The sequence below is a fragment of the Polyergus mexicanus genome, unplaced genomic scaffold, assembly GCF_030449975.1.
Source record: "Polyergus mexicanus isolate NDT 795.1 unplaced genomic scaffold, iyPolMexi1.0 SCAF_5, whole genome shotgun sequence".
Lineage (NCBI taxonomy): Eukaryota > Metazoa > Arthropoda > Insecta > Hymenoptera > Formicidae > Polyergus > Polyergus mexicanus.
The window spans coordinates 12,359,939-12,384,827 of NW_027223325.1; the positions used below are offsets into that span (position 1 = coordinate 12,359,939).

General features: G+C 32.0%; 2 protein-coding genes across 23 annotated transcripts; one reads left to right on the plus strand and one right to left on the minus strand.

The window, feature by feature from the left end:
* Positions 1–2: 2 nt before the first annotated feature.
* On the minus strand, positions 3–17,301 carry Nt5b (5' nucleotidase B). Of its 12 annotated transcripts, none has more exons than XM_070296537.1 (11): positions 17,145–17,301; positions 16,216–16,633; positions 13,940–14,061; positions 3,417–3,490; positions 3,127–3,340; positions 2,611–3,034; positions 1,861–2,017; positions 1,514–1,754; positions 1,190–1,427; positions 982–1,101; positions 3–840 (listed from the first exon to the last, which is right to left on the minus strand). In XM_070296537.1, the coding sequence occupies exons 2-11, from the start codon at positions 16,465–16,467 to the stop codon at positions 679–681; spliced, it is 2,004 nt and encodes a 667-aa protein (XP_070152638.1). In that variant the 5' UTR covers positions 16,468–16,633; positions 17,145–17,301; the 3' UTR covers positions 3–678. The 12 variants fall into 12 exon arrangements, with proteins under 12 accessions (XP_070152638.1, XP_070152639.1, XP_070152643.1 ...); XM_070296538.1 differs by having other exon boundaries at positions 17,135–17,301; XM_070296542.1 differs by lacking the exon at positions 17,145–17,301 and having other exon boundaries at positions 16,260–16,344.
* Secs (Sec synthetase) lies at positions 15,952–24,833 on the plus strand. Of its 11 annotated transcripts, none has more exons than XM_070296550.1 (7): positions 16,184–17,193; positions 17,484–17,889; positions 18,390–18,706; positions 18,858–19,131; positions 19,407–19,782; positions 20,017–20,513; positions 20,596–24,833. In XM_070296550.1, exons 3-7 carry the CDS (start codon positions 18,593–18,595, stop codon positions 20,859–20,861), a joined length of 1,527 nt encoding a protein of 508 aa, XP_070152651.1. In that variant the 5' UTR covers positions 16,184–17,193; positions 17,484–17,889; positions 18,390–18,592; the 3' UTR covers positions 20,862–24,833. The 11 variants fall into 11 exon arrangements, with proteins under 11 accessions (XP_070152662.1, XP_070152651.1, XP_070152656.1 ...); XM_070296555.1 differs by having other exon boundaries at positions 18,522–18,706; XM_070296561.1 differs by lacking the exons at positions 16,184–17,193; positions 17,484–17,889 and adding an exon at positions 15,952–16,114 and having other exon boundaries at positions 18,522–18,706.
* Positions 24,834–24,889: the final 56 nt, after the last annotated feature.

Consider the following 24,889-nt stretch of genomic DNA (forward strand, 5'->3'; position numbering starts at 1 on the left):
AATTAATTTAAAGAATATGATCGTATATTTTCGTTTTGTACACATTAGTCTAAATTGCACAGTTTATTTGGGGTTTGCTGTATCTCGCGTTTATTTTATCCTTTTTTATGTAGTTTCAAGATAAGTTTCTATTACATATAAAAAGAGCGGGCTAATATACTCGATTTTAGAATAAGTTTAATATCATCAATGTTTCTTACTATATCTCTCAACACTTGTTTTAATATAATACTTCTTAGTCTTAATAATAAAATGTAAAGTTATTATACAGCGTATACAATGCTAACAAAGTCTAATATTTATAGTATAATTCAATATCTAAATGTTTCATAATATGAGCATTGTGCGCTAATTGTCAACATGACTGTATCCCATAGCTCTACAAAAGTATTATATGTATTAAGGAATTTTTTTTTTCACATAATCTACATACATGAAATAAAATCTCATTTTTGCATTAACTTGTTCTTTAAAAAATATAAATTTTCGTATATACATATTTTTAAAACTAAATGTTAACGCAGGATGTGAATTATCATATATTATACTATATAATTTTTTGAAACATAAGATATAGCTATATATTATGCTTTATTCGCAATTTATTTTTTAGTTGATTTCAGTTACGTGAGATGATAAAAGTAGCATCTGATTAAAAAATAAAATATTCCTTCAGTTTCAATTTGTGTCTCTTGTACACCTTTTCACTTGATTAGCTTGTTTCTGTGAATCGCTATCTTCATCACTGCAATCCTCATCGTGCGTATGTGTGACATTACGTGGCGTTTCTGGTCTTGCATGTGGAATTTGATTATTAAAATGATCCACATACAAATTTTTCTGAATAAAAACATACATTTAAAAAATTACATTTCGAGAATACATTATTAAGACACAATTAATCTGCACTGATCAATTAATGCATCAACTATTTGTCATATGATAATGAGATATAATGAGGTATAAGCCCTAAATACTTACAGAAGAAGGTCGATTATGTTCTTCTTCCTCATCTGCCAATTTAAACGTTCTAGAACGGCTAATCATTGGCGTTTCCATGACAAATCTCTGTTCGTGTGCGACCGTACTTTCATGTGGCATCTAAAAGTATAATAATACATAAAATTTTTATAATTCTTATGTAGGATATAATTTGAGTAAAAATCGTATATGTAAGTTTACAACTTACCAGCATAGCAGGTGCTCTGAACATATACGAAAAGGGATAGTAAATCAGATTCAAGAAAGTCGCCGCGTATAGATCGGCGTACCTTACGACTTGACTGCTGAAAAACGTTTGTCTACTTCCACTGCGAAACAAGGAACCCATCATGCCATAAGCTAAGTCCATTTTGTGTGTGACATCTCTTATAGACGCGCGTAATTTAGAGATATCTGGCTTTTCCTTTGTACTACTGTCTAAATTTCTGAACAAAGCATGATAGACGACATTAATAAAAACATACAAGTATACGTTCTTCTGATAATATTTATGATCGAACATGCTACTCACTTGTACATTTCTCCGAGCATAACGTCTAGACTTTGTAATTCGGCGAACAATTGACACTTATCAGTCCAAACGTGCAACTCTTGAACCAATTCAGGGACTATTAAAAATGTCCTCCAGCCTCTTATTTTTTTACTTTTTAAAATATCGCCAAATATATGATCACCGACATATAACACATCCTTTCCTTTTGCACCAATAAATTCTGTAAACACGTCGCACGAACCTCCTGAATACACTTCCCCTGTTTTAAATAAAATCAACTTGATTACATAATAAAATCTTATTTATAGCCGCAAATAAAAAAAAAGTTTCCTAAATTACGTTTATCGAAGTGCTTGACACATCACCTGTGTGAAGTGGTCCTTTATGTGTACCAAGTTTTAAAGCGCCTGTGCTCGTGTTCACTTGTCGCAAAATTGTCCCTTCTCCAAAGAACAATGGCTTTCTGGCATCTACCACAATTGTATCAAAATATGTTTTCCAATTTCTATGCGATTCATCAGGCTAGAATGAGAGAACATGTCAAAAATGCGTTTTTATTTTATACTTTATGAATAATAAATAGTGTTTTGTCATTAAAAAAAGAGAGTGAAAAAAGTTTGAAATTTGTATTGAAAAGATTAATCTTCAAATAAAAAGAGACTTTACATGAATGTATATAAAGATTTTATTTCAAAAACAGCTGTATATATATATATATATATATATATATATATATATATATATATATATATATATATAAAGACAATAATTATAAAGACACAAAATTTTTTTAGTTGATATAAATTTACATTTAACTCTAGAATGACAGTATGAGTATTAACGGGATAATAAAGTATTAATGAATACATACGTACATACATACATACATACATACATACATACATACATATGTACATACGTGCGTACGTTAAAAATTGGCTCGGTTATCTGTACCCGCAGTATCGCGCGTTTCTATCATAAAATAAACTTTAATGTCATTGTAGGGTGAATGATCCTTTAAATTATTAACTTTTAACCATGCATACTTCATTAATTCGTATGAAACTAATTTAAAAAATGTGATAGAATATAAATAAGAGAAGGAAAAAACATACCCTTGCACCGTGTGGAAAATCGAACAAATAAGTCATAATTTTGTCCGTGAAAACATAATCACTGTTAGTTAACAAAAATACTTTCGCTCCGCTCTCTCGAATTCTCGTAAGGAACATGGGCAATCTTTCGTCTTTCTTTACGTATTCGTCCAAATTCTCGATTGTCTTTGTTTTCAAATTACCATGAAGGTGTATCCAGTCTACCGCGCTTCTGACATCCTGAAATATACTTTTGAAGCTCATAGTGAGCTCACCTTCTTTCACTCCAGTTTTTTCTCGGCTAAATTGCGGCGAGTTTGTGAAAAAGTCTATCAGACAGGCTAGCAAATAGGTTTCCGGTAAATTGAACAAGGTATTGAGTACATAAACTCTGGACTCATCTAATTGTAGGAATTTGTTTGGATAAAGTTCATAGACCTGAGAGCTGAAACAAAACAAATCAAATAGAAAGTAAGGAATAAAAAAACACAAATTGTACAAAAAAAAAGAGTAAAATATAATATTTTTATTTCTTACTGTTTTAAGAACTCGAAACCATGAACACAAACTAAGATATTTCCATAAGCATCCACTTTCAAAAGATTTCCGTACAAGGTATCAAACCATAATCCACGAACGGGAAAACTGGGATCGTATTCGAAGGCCTTGATTTCATGCGGATATCCCAACGACACTAGACGATCCTTGAGCAGATTAAAACCCAATTGCTCGTACTGCGGTGACTTGTACTCTAAAATATTCAGCACAATATAGCTTTTTAGCTTTCTTATTTTTTTAAAACGATACATTTATTATGAAATAATCACCTGCCAATGTGTAATCCATATCAAAGCCATAAAACTTGATATTCTCCAAATGAAGACTCCGATTGACAAAGATCCTGTAAGAACAAAAAATTTGTCGATTAAGAAACATCATAAATTAGTTATATTCCACGCTGATTCGAAAAGTGCGTGATTAATTTAATATAATGAAGAGAATTTGGCGGGACCTATTGTGTGTGTGGTGACGATTTGTTGTGACAGAGCGAATTCTCTCAAAACCTTCCTGCTGATATAGAAACAATAACATTGGTAATATTAGAATCGGTTTTTTTTACTGCCTTTCTCTGCTATGAGAAGCATTCATTTTCTTATGATATTAACATTTAAGACACGGAAGATTACATATATTAAATTTAACAAATTGTGTAAGTATACTAACGAAATATTGGTCATTGATAACAAAAATATCTGATTGTTGATTTTTTCTTCCTTTTTTAATCTTTATAATAAATTTGTATTAACTACTGCGCGCGTGTGTGTGTGTGTGTGTGTGCAAAAGAAGGTCATATAATCCAAGATTAAATCTCTCTCTCTCTCTCTCTTTCTACACACACATACACACATACTCGATATAATTCAATTCAATTCAATTTCCTCATAACATAACAAGTAATGAAATAATGAGTCTTCAAATCACGATCTCGCAAAGGATTTATTTTAAACTTATTATTAATTTAAATTTAATCTTGACCTTTGAATTTTATATTTGATATTTCATTGTCCGTAATTAGAAGAAAAATTTAAGTCCAGTAAATTTTGTGTAGCATATATTAAACTAAATATTCCTTAATAAAATCAGGCATTTATCTTCCGCAAAAAATCCTGTTAAGAAAATTCACGCACATATAAAACTGCAGTAATTGTTCTCAATGTATAATGTGTGCTGCTATGAATTAATTATCTTGAAACGTGTAAGAAAGAGAGAAGGGGAGGGAGCTGAAGGGAAGGAGGGACGCACATACACAAAGAGAGAGAAAGAGAGAAAGAGAGAGATATGACAAAAATGTGCTGCTTATTTATGTTCGAGGTATTTCGAAATGACGCATTTTAATATCGATACATGTTCTTAATCCAACTTTCAAATATATCAAAATCTTTAAGCATTAAACATGAATTTTACGACGATTTTTTTATAACATTAATTGCGATCACAAACGTATATAATGTCCAACACGAATAATATTTTTCTCTATGTCATAACTCTGATCATAAATAATTGTTTACAATTCCCTGAATTTCTTTTTTTATCTTTAATCATTATGGTGAAATAAAAAAAAACTTGAAATTTTCAATAATACGATAGAAAATCATATGTCGTCATAAACATAAGTCAGGCACGCGTAGTAAAAATAATTATCAATTGACAAAGATATGGTTTAAAGAGACATCGAAACAAAGTGAAAGAGAGAAAAATTTAGCCGAAAGCAACTTGTATTAGCCAATTTTTTTTTCCTCGATTTCGTAAATATATAATAATGGAATGTTTTCTTCGTTAATTATTTTTTCCCAAATTTCTATAAATTTTCAATAAATAAAGTGAAGAAATGGACAACTTACTCATTCTGTACGCAATGTCGTTCGTCAAAATCGTTCGTATTCTTCAGCCACATTTTTCGCGGAATATCAACTAATCATCGGTGCCCTACGATCGATTTGCGTTCTTGTTATCCAGCCACGACACAGAGATGCATTATACAATAAAATCACTAAAGAAATCAATTGTATAACGTGAAATAAAACATGTCCAATAGAAACTTGAAACTTTCAGTTTTTTTAACAACACGCGATATACGCGATAAATGTAATATAACGATACGGAAAGCTGATAAAACCACCAAAGAGAAAACAAAACATCGTAACACTAGCTGATAAAATTATTTACATTATTGCTATGCACACGGGCGCGTAAAAGAAAGGTATATTTCAAAGAAGGATGCGTGTGTGTACGGAAAATTTTTCCGCGACGAACTTTCTCGTGTCAGCGCGTTACCTAGATCATTCTCTGAATCTGAATATTCAAATCACCTATTATTGTCCAATAACGCACTCGCTAAATTGACTTGAAAACTTTCAATTCGGATTATCACGATATTAATGACAGTACGGTAAAAGTGGCACGTCGGAAGGAATGACAGCGTGCGTGCCGTGCGTGAAAGGTGCTGCTTTGTTGAAAAAAAAAACAAAAAAAAACGACGCTGATGCTGCCCGCTCAATGACCGTACATCAACTGGTCTGTGGCGGGTCGCCGTTGTCGGAGTCGATTAATACGCAACGATGGGAGCTAATTCATCGTCTTCCGGACACAAATCTCCTCCGAATTCAACGTGCGATCGTGTGCACGAACATTGTGTAAGCTCTACCAAGGGATTACCTACATTAGAACAAAATGTATGCGCGTGTGTATATTTGACTCTATGCGTATACAGGACGCGCTTCACCTCGTAATTACGATGAATCGCGTGCTATTATGTGTACGTAGTGATAATAGTCTTGGTGCATCAATGCCACGTTAAGTGACATAGTGTTTTCCCTTTCTTTTTTTTCCTCCGATACCAGAGTATATATATATATATAATGAGAGATAGATTTTTATCAATAGGCGATATTTGACAAATCTTGCAGGGAGCGATAACATGCGAAAACAGTACACGCAAATCTATCCAAGTGAATCATATCACCTTGTGCTTGGTATACGTATGAGAAGTTGGCCAATCTAATATTAGATTTGCCCGAAATCGTCGATTTCGATTTTACATGCAACCTATATGTCGAACAAACTTAAAATCGGATGATCAACTCGTTCGACAACGAACACGAACACGAAACGAGTACGCGATGAAAAATTATATCTACAATACAAATGTATAATTTTATATTGACAACGTAATCTAAATATATATATCATGTTAAGAAAATTATGCCTATTTATATTCCCTATATTTAATCGTATTGTTAAATATGATTATTTAGATCAACGACATAGATACATACGTGCGATGTATACAATGTGTTATCTTGGAAAAATGTGAAATAAATAGTTGTGTTTAATGCTCTCTAAATATGACGAAAGTCATTCATATTATGTATTGTATAAAATATTTCGTGCGAGTAATTAGAAGCGATAATAATAATAAAAGTAATATATTATAAAATATCATAGCGTGTAGAAATGTGTATCATCATGTGCAACATAACAAATATTTCTCTTAGACTTCAAAATATCGAAAAAGATATAAAAATACACAATTTATATTACATAATACCGAAGAATGAACATGAAGAATTTTTTTTTCGCAAAGTTATTTTCTTACAAGGTCATTAAAGTTTTTTTTAGCAGAACTATATTTTAATTTCTTGTACCTTGCAACTGATATCGAGATAAAATCAATCGTGTATCATATCTACATACACACACACACATATATATATATATATATATATATATATATATATATATATTTATGTAGCGATATCGACAGGTATTCCGCTGATCAATTTCACATACGTAATGTCACTGAAGCACTCGTTTAATCGTTCCTAGCATGACTTTTTTTTATCGCGGATTCCGATAATATAGATTTTTAGTTAAATCGGTCAGGCTTTCTGCACAAGAAGATGCGTTCATATTGAAACGAAAATCACTGCACGTAACGAACTTTCACTGATCATTTATTCACGGTGTCTACAATGCGGTGTCCACGTTACATTTCCGTACAATCATATATTTTGGCAATAATTTCCGAGCAATTTATTTATTTAACAATTAATATCGCATAATTTTAAATTCGAGAAATAGATATTCAGTGGATATTATTCGATCGAACTTTTTTTTAAAAAAGCTTCAAGTGTTGGATTATTTCAGATCTCGATTTAATATAATGCATATATGTTTATTTTTACTAATATTATTTATCAATTTTGCCTAACATAAATCGATCATTGCTCGAACAATATCAGTTAAAACAATTTGATCGATAAAATACGTATACAGAGTGACACTAATAACTTGTTATACGACGTGAATGAATTATGCATACGTTTATAATACGCGATTTCAATGTAAGAGAAAACGTTGTTCTACAAATATCGGTCAGTAACTTGAAACAAGTCGTGCTCATTGCATAAGTCTCGTCGCTTGTAAGTTCATAATGTAGTGGTTGATAAAGATGGCCATAACGAACGAATGACTACACGTATATTAACGTTTTAAAAAAATATATCTTTTCAGCGGTAATAATCAAATTTTCGAAAAACAAATGTGAAAATATATATTTAATTTGCAAAAAATATTAAATTCTTTATGTTGTGATATATGTGTGTATATATATATATATATATATATCATAGTGGCGGGGGGGGGGGGGGGTGGATGGTATTATACGAGAACGTAAATTAAAAAATAACAGAAAATGTTAATTGAAAAATTGACAAAATTGATTTTAGCTATATCATTTCATAATATGTACGTATAAAACTAAATTTAGATCTAAAGATACATCTATCGAGAATTAATATAAACTGTTCAAATTGATAGAAGCAGTCTGCACAAATGTATTGTATTATTTCTTTCTTTTTTTCAGATTATATCTGATAAGAAGATTGATAAGAGTTGCGCAATCGTAGTATTTTTAATCTTTCAATGTGGGATTATTAATATATTGTTTTATGTACGTTAATTGTTCTACAAGAGAAAATCTTCCAATAAGAGAAACATTAGTCTTTATTATAGTGACGCATTCTTATGAGGCAATACGTTGTTTGGTTACATTGCAACGTCAGTTGTTGTCGTTATCTGCTTACCGAAAGAAATTTCTTTGCGCAATTCACGCTGGAAATTTTTAGTCACTTTATCGCGATGAACTCACAAAGGCGTCTTTGACAGTTCTTTTGGTCCAGCGGCAGTACTCGAACGAGATTACGATAAACAGGCGATACAAAATAAGAGAAATACCGATAATTTTTTTAAAAAGTCAATCGTTATATGCGGTGTAATTAATTTCCTCATTACATCGTACATAAATATAAATTAATTAAATATATAAATTTATCAAACAATTTGTTAATTTAAAGTATGTATAAATCTGTACGTACGTGTAAATTAGTTTTTTTTTGTTAATTTTAAATAATAGATTAATTCTATTACTAAGTTGATGTTAATTCTGTACTTTGTTGTTAATATGTACTTTGTCAGAGAAACAAAAGAGAGAGAGGGGGGGGAGGGGGAGAAGAGAGAGATTTATAGACTACCTTATTTTTTGTTTATAAAAATATTTTTTTGAATAAACGATCGAGAGTATCATGAGAATTATGAGCAACGTCGGAAATGAGATTACACGTAACGAAATAACTGCCGGTAGCATAATGAAATTCTATGAAAGATTGTTAAGCACATTGTCGTCGTGTAAGGACAAACCCCTTCATTATCTAATAGTATTATCGAATGGTCGAATTTACCGCGATTAATCTATTCTCTCTAAGTTTTGATTCATTTCCTGCGCGTGTATGTGTGTGTGCGCGTGCGCCATTTTCTAAAGATTATACAGCCAAATAAAAAGATTTATTTTATATCTTTCATTTGTTTGCTTTTCAAAGGATTTATTAAATATTTTTTGTAAAGCTTTTTTATGCATAAAAACATTATGAAAATAAGATATAATACGACATATATGAGTAAAAACAAACAACTTTGTTTAACGAAAATACAAAATTAGATTTAATTAAATAAAAAATAATCTTGTTCTTTTAAATAATAATTTCTTATTGCTATACATGAATTGTGGATATGTTGATAATAAAATCTGTAAAAAGCTCGATATACTAGTTTAAATGTCAAATTCGAAGTGATAATCGATAGATGCATATCTCAGCTTTTAAATCCACATTACATCCACAGTCTCGTTATCGTTCACGAACACCGCAGATCGTTAAGGTAAGCGCGCATTATCGGGAGATGTATTTTCAAAATAATTTTTTGATGCAAAAATAATATAATAATAATACCGCGGCATGGCGAGACCATATATCTTTTTTCGTACGAAGAAATTTAAATCCGATATACCGATGACAAGTGCATCGATAACGGAAAACTAAACTTATATCTTTGACAGACAATATTTTAGGAAACTTTCGTGACGTACTGACACGGATACATAATTAATAAAACAAAAGTCATTATTCGTCTATGAGTTATGCGCAAGCTAAATGATTTGAATAGCATAAAAGATAATCGTATTACAATATTACGTACAATATGCCGTTATCTAACAATAAGAAACGGTATCCTGAACGGAATGCGATGTAAAATGGGTTAAAATTAGGTTTAAAACTCTACATTACTGACCCGGGGCCAAATTCTATAATTGGAATAAGGCGAAAGATTTGCGCGAGATAAATACCGATCTTATACGTCGAACGCCGATTCTCGAAGTGCCGTTTTGTCATATATTAATAACATCACGTAAGTTTGTCCGCTTTTATCTCACTTAAATGGAGAATCCTACATTTACCTGTGGCCCAATTCACGTTTATCAGTACGGGCGCCGTGAATGCCCACGTTGTAGCTATCCAGATCTTGTTCGCTACGATCGTTCCTCGTCAGTCCTACCTTAAGGCCGAGTATGGTACGATGAATCGATTCCTCGGGAAATACGTTCGAGTCATCCGGGAATCGCACTCTCGGCCCTACACCGTCAAATTCGAGTTCGCCTTCGTTACAATTAAAGGGTTCGTAATAATTAAGTAAACCCGCTATTCGTAAGATGCGCGTATCTCTCTTCGTAATAGCGACAATCTTAACACAATGATAAAAATACTCTAACTATCTTCGATGGAGAAAAAAATGTGAGATGAAATCAGTTTAAGTCTACGTTACTCGAAACTGCGTTACTTTTAATTTTCTATAAAGCGAAGCTGAGATAAAACACGAAAGATTCGCGTTATAAGAAATCAACTATGTATCTCGTACTTGGGATTCAAATTAAATTTTACACATTATGAACTTGTCCCATTGCAATGAACTCTTCAATTCGGTTCCGAAAAAATGCGATTTAAATGAAAATAATAATTTTGCATATCGACAATTAGCAAGATATCTCTTTACACGTGGCTTATCATTTTAAGCGTTCTTCCTATCTCGTGTCAGAGTATACAATATTTCGCAGCGCAAATTCAAAGTTCGATTACATCGACTTGTTGAGAGACAGATTAACGCGATAATATGCATTAAATTATCATTTTTCTTTTGTATTTATATCTTTATATTAGATCTATATATTTATCTACACACGATTAGATTGATTTGTCATAACTTTTAATGATATTGGAAATTATATATATATATATATATATATATATATATATATATATATATATATATATATATATATTAACGCTAGAATATATATAAACGACAGAGAGATACACATACATATCTAGCTATTGGCTAGATTGACTAGAAAATAACAAGTAGAATAGTCTTAGTCTTAGTTAATAGTCATAGACCAGTTATCATTTACTAATATCCGTTTAGCCTGATTAGTTTCTGGCTATTTTCTAACCAGAAAATATTTTTTTAACAATTTTAGTTATTGAAAAATAAAATTATCTATATACCCTTTGATTAATAACTAGCCATATAAATATAATTTTATGGAAACAGAATTTTTTATTCAGTTATTGGACAGTTGCTGGTCAGTAAATTAAAAAAAAAAAAAAGTAAAAATGTTTTCAATTATCTCGTTTTGTCTTTTTTATACTGCACGAGAGAAAATAAAAATTTACACTGACTAATTCACACGTCTTTCTTTGTTACGATATTTTATCACCACTTTTTGATATCAATTAAAAATGCACGAAAATATATTAAGCAAGTAATTAGTGGTTAAAATTATTAATTTGCCCATTCTAAATTATCATTTAATGTAAAACTCGAAAGATGTCGATAAAAAAAGAAAAAAAAATGCGACTTTTATATACGTATATATAACAGCATTTAAAAAAAAAGAGAGAGAGAGAGAGATAATTACCTATAGTAATATCCGCTGGCGTGATGGCCACGCCGACATTTGGATGACTCATAGCGAATTAATGACGGTGCGAATCGCCGATTTCCGAAAGCTTAAACAAACGAGAAAACTGATCGCGAAAACTGATCGCTGATCGCCTATTTTCCTTAACTCTGCGTCCATGCAAGTGGCAATGCCATAATGACGGAACGGAACAACAGCTTTCGGTCGTGGCGCGTCAAACACGATTCTTTCTCTTATTCTCTCTCCATCTATTTCTCTCCCTGACACAGCAAAGCGATAAGGACGCATCGGATCAACCGCACGGGTCATTCGTGTGTACGATAACGATGGAAAAAAAAAAGAAAAAAGAGAGAGACTGCGACATACGTGATACCCCCCACGTTTTTTATACAGAACATCAAATCGGACAGATTTTTTTCAGATTAAGGGAGATATAAGCGGGAGTGAAATCAAAAATTGATTTCCTGTAACAAACATCACAGACGCGTTTCGCTATCTTTGGCTTTGAAAAATTAAAAAGAAATATTTCAAAGTTGGCTACAGACACAAGTGTATAGATGTGTAATTTAAAATGTGGGATGTAAAATCTTGTGCCCTCGGCAAAAGATAATGTGATAATATATACATGTATCGTCCGCGTTATTTTCATTAATTGTACGTACATTATTTCGAAATTCATTAATTTCTTGTAAATTTCCATAACTTTTACCACTCTTTTCACCAAACAATACAGTACAGTAATTTATTTTTGTCTAGATTATGACATAAAGAAGGCTGTGAATACTTAAAAATTATCTGCTTTTTAATTATTAAAAAAATGTATTTTTTTTTTGTACGCTTTTCCTCCAAATAAATATTTATTTGAGAGTGTAGTATTTTTAGCCGAGATCTTTTTTATCTTTCCTACAATTATGTTTATGTATCAAATCTATATTTTACTGTGTGACATTAGATATTGGCGTAGAATGTAAACATATATACAAGAGGAGATGAGCCAAATATATTTTTACAATCCCGAAATATATCGCGGCCAAAGTGTATCATTTAAACGAATTATTTTCGTACGATATATATGAATTCACTTTTGAAAATGCGTGGGATTGATACTTTAATCCGCAAATATTTCAGAAGCTGATTTATCATAGATAATGTAATCTACTCTTTTCTGGTATTTTCTCAAGTATTAATCAAAATTTGATGGAAAATAATTGAAAATCTTATCGACTACTTAAAAAAATGTTAGTTGATAAAAGAGTAAATGTTCGGATTAACTTACACCTCACGGATCTTTATCATATTTTTAAAGGGTACATTCCCAAGTAATACACACTTTGAATTTTGTGGCGCTCTCTTCTGGTTCCAGAGATAGAGAGATACGCGATTTTGAAGTATCATAATTTTCGTATAATTTTTTCGTTATATTCTACTTGAGTGTTTATATTTTTTTTGTTTACATTCGCTCGTTATTGCGTCAATGTTAGTACGCTTCTAGATTACCGTTTAATTTCGCTAAGAATTTCTTTTTCTTTACATTTAGTCGTCGATATAATTTAATAAGATATAAACAATTTTATACTGCTTTGTTTTGTAATATTTTTCTTATTTTGCATTTTCTTATTTATTATTATATATAAAAATTATATATAAAGACAAGTAAATCTTTAAATAAACGCGTGAGCGGGGGAGGGGCACCCATCCCGAAATAATCTAATCTAATCCAAATCCATGTCCCAGGGATGAATTATTTCTTAAAATAATAAAGCTTCACCCTACGGACATGGGTTGGATTAGGTTAAATTTTTTCGGAGTGAGGATGTTGCCGCCCATGCGTTTACTTTATAATAAACTTGAACTATATCAAGGACAAAATCGACGTCAAGGTTCGGGATTAAATTGCATTTTCTTGAAATGTTTTTTCTACAATATTTCAAAATCACATATCTCTGGAAGCAGAAGAGAAAATTCAAAGCGTGTATTACTTAGGAATGTACCCTCTCCACGCGATATAAGTGTAAAAATGAAAATGATCCGTGAGGTGTAAGTTAATCCGAATTAATATTTACCGATAAGAGTTTATGTATTATATATGTATGTATGTTGTTACATCTAAAGCATTTCTAGATCGAGCGTATCATAAATTATAAATATTTGCGCGCGTGTAAGAAAATTCAAAACATAAGTATATTGTTAACTGTTATTCTGTCATCTACTTTTTAATCTTGTATATATATATATATATTTTTTTTTTTTTTAATGCATTGAACTCTATTAAAAATTGATAGGCACGACTCTGCCCTGCGCGAGTCATGACATAAAATTATACATATATCTATTAGATATTCGTTTTCCTCAAAATGTAATGAATATTTTAAATAAACATCTCGATACGTTTATCCTAACAACGTCCATTTTTCGACGTAAAGGTAAAGACATGTATTACACAGTGTGAGAAAAAAACACACACACGTGCACACTAACCTTTGGGTGGCTTGCCGGTACCATTTTTTATTACCACTCGGATCATTATCGTGTTGCGGTGTATCGGGCCGAGCATTCTCCTGATCTCCATGTGCATTACAATTTTCAAGCTCCATGATTAGCTGTAAACAAGTTTACAACATTCAATTTATATATAATCATTCGAGATAAAATTTTTCTCCAAATACACTGTCTTGGAAAAAAATGGAATTATTAAAAGATTTATAGATAAATATTTAACATTAATAAAACTCTTCAAGTAAATGACGATAATATAAAAATTTCTTCGTTGTAATTGATTTACACTGATGCAGGTTAGGTTAGATGCGCTGATATTGATTAATATATGAAAAATCTGCCGCGTTATCAGTATAACGATAGTTATACGCAGTCTATCGATAAAATTTGCGCGTCCGCTTTGAATAAAATACGTCTGCGTTGTATCACACGTAAAAATTTAATTTTTATAAGACGATACAAACACAATACTTTGGTATAAGCGTCACTCGTAAAGATAAGTAAAGCAAACAGAAAAAAAGATTCGACAATGTCAATGTTTTTCCAGTCAGTCCCCCGAGACCCGAGTAAATAAATATAAAAATTATTTTTATATTTATTCGCGCGTTATTATTATTTCTTTTAATGTAAGAAACGTGAAAAGAAGGTAAACAACTCGTGTTCGTGCTCATTTGGTGTAATAATAATCGTCGACATAACGTAGACATACAACGCGAAAATAAAATCAACTACTTTCATTCTCGTACCTTTCTGACAAGTGTCTTTTATCGCACGCTTTTATGACGAACGTCATAAAAACTAATGATTCTCAAAACTGTTCGATATCGACACTGTCATTTGTCGTCTGAAAATTTAAGAGAAATCTTTGTACCCTCACCACGATGCAGATTGCAGATTCGCTATTCACCGCAATTCACTACATACTGAGGCAGCGATGCGCTGTCGTGGGAATAAAGTCGCGCATGCGCTCTAAGCAAACGCTATAAATCCTCACTAACGTATATAATTCGATCAAATATAAGGTAACGTTAGACCCCCCTCAGCGAGAAAAGAAATGTAAAGAAAGTTGCAAGGAGGGAAGAAAGTTTCTATCGAAGAAATAGAATATATTTAATATAAATAGTAATAAAAAAAGACGAGACTACAACGCGTTATCATTTCACTATTAGAGAAACGCAAGAAATCTACAAGGGAATCCTTATACGCCTAACGTTGCAGCCAGATACGTCCGTAGATGCAGCTGACGTCTAGCTGTGACATCAGCTTGCGCATGCGCGCGGAGATTCTCACATGGGAAAAAAATCCCACGGCAGCGCATCACTGTGCCGAGGTCAATTCACTGAACTGTAATAAATTCGGACGCAGGTATACCAATCGGTCATAGTAAAAAGTCTCTAAAATGTATATTTGACACGCGCAGCTCAATTCGGGCGAAAAGAAAAATCGAGTGACGTTTGTACAATGGGAAAGAATTAATTATTACGATATGATGGGAATAGAGTTGATAATTTGTGAGATACGTATGTATGTACGCGGCGATCGCGTCCGTTCGTAAATGCGATCCAAGAAAAGTTTCAGAGTTCGATTGACCAATCGGAGTAAGGAAATCTTCTCCTCCTTTGTCCCGATTGGTCGATGGATCGATTCGAAACCTTTCCAGCATCAAACGGAACACACCCCAAGTCAAGGATACCGATCAGTGTTGCCAATCGATGCATATTATTTATTATATACGACATACGTTGTATAATAATTAATATAGAGGAAAAAGATATGAGATGAATCGCACACAAAGATCGATTCTAGAAAATTATTGAAATTTGTTACAGTATTTACCTTTCATATATTCTTGTATTATTCTAGTGTATATAATCTCTCAAATCTGGCTACAAATGTAAATTATCCTATCGTAAAAAAATCGATAAAAAAATTATTGCCCCCTCTTTATATATATATAATCTAAAAAAAAAAAAAAAAGTTTATAATCCAAAGTTGTTTCTAAAAATAATCGAGAAAACTTAGCGTTAGACGATAAAATGAAAACGGACCGATAAAAAAGGTTAGAGAAGGGAATCTTGATCGAATCGCTTTTACTTGGAGCTTGCGTGGCGTACGAAAAAGGACGTGCGATACGTGACGAATGGGACAGAGGGAGATGTAAAGTCGATATCGGGTATCTCGTATAGAGAGAATCGTAATATATAATATATATATATATATGTGAGTGTGTGCGCGCGTGTGTACAATATAATATGCACCTGTCGGATAGTCGAGGCGCGAATAACGCGCGAAGCACCCTGACCTGTAAGATCGACGAGGGCGGCGTCGTCAGCGGCTGCGATAGCGGACGAGCTCGTCCGTAGCGCCGTAGACGTAGATCCGTCCCCGTTGCTTCCTCGTCGAAATCGGCCAAACGACGATATCCACGGAATAGTAGGAGTAGGAGAAGGAGGTAAAAGCCTGTACTTTGCGATTCTCGCCAGCCTCAACCACGCGTACGCGTTCTTCATCCTCGTCGTGCGCGTCGGCAGTTCTGTCGGTTAATCGAGAGGAACATACGGAGGCGGACGGCGAACGTGTCGCCGTTCAACAATTACGTCTCGCTCGGTCATCGCTATTGCGTAAAATTAATCCGATTTAATTGGTGACCTCCTGGCGGATGTGACGCGACGTAACCTACAAATTGCAAAGTATCGTATATCGTATGTATGTACGCGCATCGCGAATTTCCCCCTCCCCTATCTTTGGCTCCGACGACGACCCCATCGCGAGTCGCGAGACCAAGGACCGAGAGTCTGTCAAGTTGATCGTCGTTGCGTCGCGCGAGATCGTCTTTCCGGTAGACCGACACTCTAGCGATTTCTTCCGTTGTCTAGCTTTAAGTTTTAATACGGTATTTCGGCGAGGAACAGTGATACGCATTTCTGTGCGTGTCGCGTGCATATCGATTATCGGTGCGTATCGTGATCGCGCCGCGTTACTCGCTCCCTGCCTGCTCGCTGTCCGCTGCCGAGTGCCGAGAAGAATGCGACGGTGATATTCGGGGCTTTCCTCCAGCAGTGTATTCGTTATCAGTGAGTGAGCGGTTTCGGGTAGCGCGCGCGCGCGCGCGTGCACGTCGCCTCACCTTACCTTACCTCATCTCACCTCACCTTTCCTCTCCTCATCTCATCTCACCTCACCTCACCTCGTCTCGCCCTGCCTCGCTTCGTCCACTGCGTCTTGAACTCGAACGGGTATGGAATTTTGCGCGACGACAATCCAATGAACTTGGCACGTCGACATAACCTTTAAACCGCGACGACCGTGATATACTGTCGCTTTCTCGATTCTTACACAATTGTTCTCGTTAATCGACAGATTGGTAGATTGACACAGGCTGTCGCGCCACGCGATCGCGATCGCGATCGCGTCCGCGTCAAAACGTTATATATACATATACATATACATATATATATATATATATATATATATATATATATATATATATATATATATATATATATTTATATTGTCGCTCCATCAGACCATCAGGCTCTCTTTTTACTTGGCAAACTGATAGCAATTCCGATAATACGTCAAAGAGGCATATGATATCATTACCCGGTTGCGCGCCTTTGATTGTATCGCGAATTTTCATCCATTTATCGCTGCGCGTTATTCTATTCTCGTAGTATTTTACATATGCACTACGTGTTTGTCGTATTGTACTTGACAATGTTCAGTTTGATTCTGTTCTGTATACTTTTGTTTTCGCGCGACGTTATATCGAGAATACAATCCGTTTTGTATCTTTGAGTTTACTCGAGATTTATTAATAAATTTCGTTCTTCACGCAACAAATTTGTGTTTTTATTTCGTAAACTCACACACTCGTACGTATCACCTTCCGTTTTTCCTTACATATCAATCTTGCACAGTCTTATATATTTGTGAGTATGCGTTAAAAAAATGACCTTACACTTGTATTTACCTTATATATATTGTCACGCTAGATTATTTTTCAAAAAATACGTAATTTTTGCTCAATTTACCAATTGAAATGATAAACTGCTTATTATGTGAAATTTGCATTGCGTGTATCAAACATTTAATCTCTTGTAATATTTTAAGATTGTTGGAAAAGATATAATCGGATATTTCATATTTTACTAAATGTATAAAACAAATTATATACTAAGATGAATAAGATTCATTTCTTTTATTTCTATTATTTATTTAAACATTTGGTAGCCAAATGTGTAAAATAGTTTTATTTATTAGTACGGTAGGACTTTTGTATCGCGTACTCTCTGATTTCCTATCGCTTACCACTTTTCCATTTGCACTGCTCCTCCTTTCGTTTCTTTACAATTGCGCAATTGTCTAATTATGCCTATTATATATTTTTTTGCTTTCGTTCATTCTCTTACTTTACTTATAATCTTGTAAGTGAAGTATGGTGGAAGCAGCGCAAGAGAAGATGCGGTAAACAAAGAGTGTAAAGTAAACAATAGGGAATCAGAGAAAACTAATACGGAGAACACTACCGTAATCATTATCCATCATTATCTATTAATCGAAGAGCGATGGTGTACTAAGAGATCAAACGTCAATTTATGGAGGACTAAATAATTGAGAAAATTATTCAAGAAAATGAATAATCAAGCATTTAGTTTGGCAGAGAGGCTCATACCTTCAACTTATGTACAACAAGGTTTAAACGCCAAAAAATCTCGTGAAAACCTTATACGACATTTTATTGAACATGTAAGTCAAATAATAGCGAAACTCATTATAGATATATATATATGTGTGTGTGTGTGTGTGTGTGTGTGTGTGTGTGTGTGTGTGTATACATATACATATGTAACAAAAGTGATATACATTCTTTTTTTATAATATAATGATTCCCCAACAGCGAAAATGGCCAGAAGAAGGTTGGGACGATGCCACGATAGAATCGTTTCTATCGGATCTATCGCAAATGGATAGCAATAATTTTCCCTCAAATTGTAGCGTTGGTGAACGCGAAGCGAGAATTGTATCAAATATTGTTGCAAGAAGACATTTTCGTATGGGACATGGCATAGGTAGATCCGGTGATCTGGAAGAAGTACAACCCAAAGCTGCTGGTAGCAGTTTAATGTATAAATTAACAAATTCTTTAGTGCTTGAAGTTATACGATATATGGGTAAGCGAAATATGTGGAAAGATATGTTTATCAAGAAGGATATTTCAGACATATATTTAACTGCATAGGAATACACAATAATTTTGTAATTTAAAGTGTTATAGATAGCTAAGTCTTATAATAGCTATTTATCTACCATTTTTGTCGGATTTGTCTCTCTCTTTTTCTGTTTTTTGTTAAAAGTTATATATATAGGAAAAATATAAATTTCATTATTAATCTAATATTAAATAAATTTTACATATCCGTAACAAAAGTATACCTTTTAATTGCAGGAGTGAAGAGTATAGCAGGTTGCTTTCTATCGCCAATGGCTACAGGAATGAGCCTAGTTTTATGTATGCTAACGCTTAAGCAAGACAGACCACGAGCGAAATACGTTTTATGGCCTAGAATTGATCAAAAATCTAGCTTCAAATCTATAATCACAGCTGGCTTAGAACCTATCGTTATTGAAATGCAGATAATAGGAGACGAATTGAAAACCGACATGCAAAGACTCGAGGCTCAAATGGCGGCTTTAGGCGAAAGTGTCGCTTGTGTACTTACAACAACGAGTTGCTTTGCGCCTAGAGCGTGCGATTCTGTGGATTCTATCGCAGCCCTCTGCAGTCAATATAATGTACCGCATTTGGTAAATAATGCATATGGGTAAGTAAAAAGATGTATGATCTTTTTTTATCTATATTTTTGTAGTTTGATATCTTGGTACTATTAAGCAATTAATGCCACTTTTTAATTCAGAACGTTCTTATTTGAAACTATGAAATATTTTTTTGTTCGAAAACGATGGAATGTTATTGGCTATTTTAATTTCAAGATATTAAACAAAATATTTCGATTAAAAATTGTTTTACCAAATATATTGCACTATACTCCTAAAAGCTTGCAGAGTACAAGATGCATGCATCTCATACAAGAAGCATCGAGAAAAGGTCGTGTAGATGCCTTTGTTCAAAGTACGGACAAGAACTTTCTAGTTCCAGTGGGCGGTGCTATCATAGGTTCCTTTGACAAGAATCTCTTGGATCGCATATCGAAAATGTATCCAGGACGTGCGAGTGCGAGTTCCGTTATGGACGTAATGATAACACTGTTGAGTCTCGGAATGGCAGGATACAAACAATTGATTGCTCAACGTAAGGAAATGTATTCTTATCTGAAAGAAGAATTGGGAAAATTAGCAACGAGGCATGGAGAAAGATTGTTGGATACTAAGGGCAATCCGATATCCATGGCTATGACTCTTCAATGTCTAACTCATCAACACGACAACAAGCAAGTTACTATGCTAGGATCAATGCTATTTCTGCGTAATGTTAGTGGTACTAGAGTAATAACGACAACAGATTCTAAGCATATTGTTTCGCATAAATTTGAAGGTACATACTTTAAAGTATAATTTATATATGATAATGTTTTAAGAATTTATATTATATATTTATTCCCCAATTATTAAAATAGGCTGGGGCGCACACAACAGCAATTACAGAGTTCCATATCTCACTGCTGCGGCAGCATTAGGTATGAAGAGAACTGATGCAGATGCATTTATACAAAGATTGGATAAAGCTTTAACAAAAGTAAGGAGACGTTCAGCGCCAGTAACGCCTACCGCCTCACTCGCCGGTTCTAGCATCAATGGAGATGCAGGTGGTACTGGTGGACCAGGAGAATCTAGCACAGCCTCAACCAGCCGTGCAAGTAGCAAAGATAGTTTGAGAAAATGAACCGTAATCAACGCAACTGGCCAGTCCAACCAGCATATTAATATCAATTTATAAGTCGTTTACCACTTACAAATTGGTATCCATAGCATGTTTCTGGGAAATATAGTTTGACACAAAATCATTTATTTATATAATGTATACCGCGTGTTCATATATTGACAAAAGTTATAAAAGATCCGAAACAAAACTAAAAATTTGAAGCTCTTTAAAATTTTTAAATTATCTAACATGCACATATTTCTTATGCATGCAAAGATGCAAGAAAAAATATATGAAAAAATTCCTCTTTCAAACATAGTAATGAAACAATATTAATTACAGAGCTCAATGAAACAGTGATCTATATCTATTTTCATAGACACATGCTAGATACAAATGTGCTGATTTGTCTGACCATTTGCGTTGAGATATTGTCAATTTAAACCACACACATATACACACACATATACCAGAAAAAGGTGAATTGCATTTCAAACATTAGAAATCAACAAAGTATTCGAGAAAAACGAAAAGTAAAAAAAGAGAGAAAGCATACAAGGCATATTAGGATACTTATGGCTCTATTTCACCCGAGATTTAAGTGATAGCGCTGTCCGCCAATTTAATAAAGTTAATGTGCTCTTTGTTGAAATATATATTGCTATTTATTTATTAAAAAACGTACATATATAAGAATATAAGAAATGCTAAATTTTTATTTTATTTTATTTATTTATTTATTTATTTTTTTTCCCACCTTGTGCTTCTTAACATAATTTGAGAACACAAAATGTAAGACACAAAGAGAAAGATAGAAAACATATATTAATCAAAATAAATTATATACTCGAGTGTTTTATAAAGTTTTTCTTTTTTTAACGAGCAACTATAAAACTTACAATTCTATCAATACATGTAGCAATATTCATATTATTTACTAATTGTTTACAATATTTATTATGATATATTGAAAACTTTTGATTTCTCAAAGAATTTTTATTATTGGTACATGCTTAATGGAATTGATTTTATTAATTAATTAATATTAATTTTTTGTAACATATATAATTTTTTATCTTTAAATGCAGAGATTTTGAACATAAAATCAAATTTTTTTTCTTATTTATTTAAACAGAGTATATTTGTATTTATGGCATTAGTGAAAAAACATATTATCTGTGAAAAAAAGAAAACTAGTGAAATGTTTTTGTGGAAATTATACTATTATAGGAAAGTATATGACAAAATTTAGGAGTACATAGTAAACATAATGGCGCAATATGATATACGAAAACTATAATATCTTCGTATATATAAATATATTTGTATGTTGGTTTATTCCAAAGACGATAAGAATTTGGAATATAATATTGTATTACTGTTTTGTTTTCAATGCAGATAGAGTATTATTTTAAATTGTAATGTTGTATAATAAATGGAGTATATCCGAGCTAGGAATATGTTATGTGAATATAAATATTGTTTGAAATATTTAACACAATTTGCAAACAAACTAATGACATCGATATACCACTACACTCCAATTAATTCATATTCACATACATATTTATACATACAAAAAAGATAATTCATATTTGCACAATTTATTGCATATAAAGGATAGTTTATTTAAAGTTTTATGCAATTTATGCAATTAAAATTATATATCAAAGTTGTATTTATGAATATTTAATGAAGAGATGAAGGAGAAAAAAGAAATTGATAGTGGGATTTTACACACACACACACACACGCGCGCGCGCGTACATAATCCCCTTATCAATATTGTGTATTAATGTTGTTAAAATTTTTCTAAACATATATCATTTATGTGCCTAACATACATTTTCTTTCTTAGATTACACATGTATTGATTATTTATATAGTTAAAATTTTTATAGATTACATTTTATGTATTTAACAGTATAAAATTATTAGTATCTAATTGGTATTTCGATAACAATATATGATCCTAAATTGTCAAAATTTTCGGAATATATTATCATTATGAGCAAAAAAAAGAAGCAGTAATGCACACGCAGATTAGCATTTAATTAAATGCTCAGTTGTGATAGCTTATTAGGATGACAAATGTTAATCAAGATTTTGTGAGAGAAACTCCTAATAATAATTGTCATTATTCGATACATTATCTTATTAATAATCATAGATTTATATTCCTAAATTAATTACACACATAGCCATTATGTCCCTTATAAAACGCACACACTTGTATATATATGCAAGTATCCTTTTTTTTTCTAAAATTTGTTGGTATTAATTTATAAAGTGTTTTATATTTTTATCTTGCCATCCTTTATCCATGGATTGTGTGTTTGGATTTATATATATATATATGTATACACACACATAGCTATACTATATTGCATATTCCAGCTTTAAGTTAAAATAAATATTTTCTTTCAATTGTTCATTTTGATCTCATAAGAATGAATAGTATATGTACAAAAGAAATCTAAGATGTAGAAGGAAATGGCAAGATTACTGTTATAAGATGATCGTATGTATAACGCTACAATAGGAAATATGTACATTGACGTTATATATTATTTAATAAAGAAGAATATATGTATATAAACACACACACACACACACAATATACATGAATATAAAGCAATCTTTATATCAAGCATCACATCTTGATATATTCAAATGATTTATTATAGAAATTATTAATTAATTTATATGATTTATGTTAATTAATTTATATTGCATATTAAGAAAATTTTACATATTTTATATATTTACTAAAAACTTACTTCTTATTTTACATATCACAAGATATTAGATTTTCTTGAAGAACAATAAAATCACCCTATATGCATGTATATATGTATACATGTATATATGCATATGCATATATGTAATGATAGTAAATATTCTCTAGAACAAACATATGATCTTATATAATTCGTACTCGTAATATTCCTATGTAAATAAAGAAATCTATCATATTTGATTCATTTCCATTTCTCCACGGTTTAGTTTTGTACAATGAACAGCTTATTTTCATGCGCATTGTAAAGCTTTTCATCCAACAATATTTGTGTGTGAGTTTAGTTTTCCTTTTTAAATTTCGCATCTAACATTTGGACATTTTTCACTACAATTATTGTCTTTTATAACGATAAATATTCTAACAAATGGACAGCGAATGTGTTAATTCAAAGCACATCTACATGTTGTCGTAAAAATAATGTATTTAATGTAAGGAGTAATATAAAAATACGATATGCCAACACCTATTCTTATGATATATATTATTAATTTAGCACATTGATATGTATTGTGTGTATGCAGCGTAACTGAGGCTTATTGGATAAATAATTGAATAAATTAGATAAATAAATATATATATATACACACACATACACACCTGCATCATATGCAAACTAGAGTCCTAAATAATATAGGACTCTAATGCAAACAAAAGATAATTATTCATATACAACTGTGTTTTGAGAAAGAAACATTTAGGTTTTTAATATACATCCAAAAAGTTCACTTTTTGCTGATATTGTATATACGCGGTTGTTTTAACAACAAGATTTTTCATGACTCATTTAGGATATGTAAAAGTTTCACAGGCACATAATTAAGCTAAGTACACCATATATAGGCATTGGTATATATTGTCTATTTGCCTATATATAATTGCATACGCTATTATATACAATATCTTTTTGATCATAGATAGTTTATTATTTATAAGATAAAATGTTTGACATTCAAATTATGTAGAAAATAAGCGACAAAAAAGAAAAAAACATGTACAGAATTAGTTAGTTGGAAAAATGAACGAAATGAATGAAAGGAATTTTTCTCTCAAATTTTTATGCTTTTAGAAATTACATTCTGTCTGGCATTTTTTTCATTTGACAATTTAAAAATAAGAGACGGTACGCGCTGAATATTAATCAAATAATAGAAATATATAAACAGCATAACGTACGAACTCTTCCTTAAATATGTGATTATATATATATATATATATATATATATATATATATATATATATACTGTGTAAT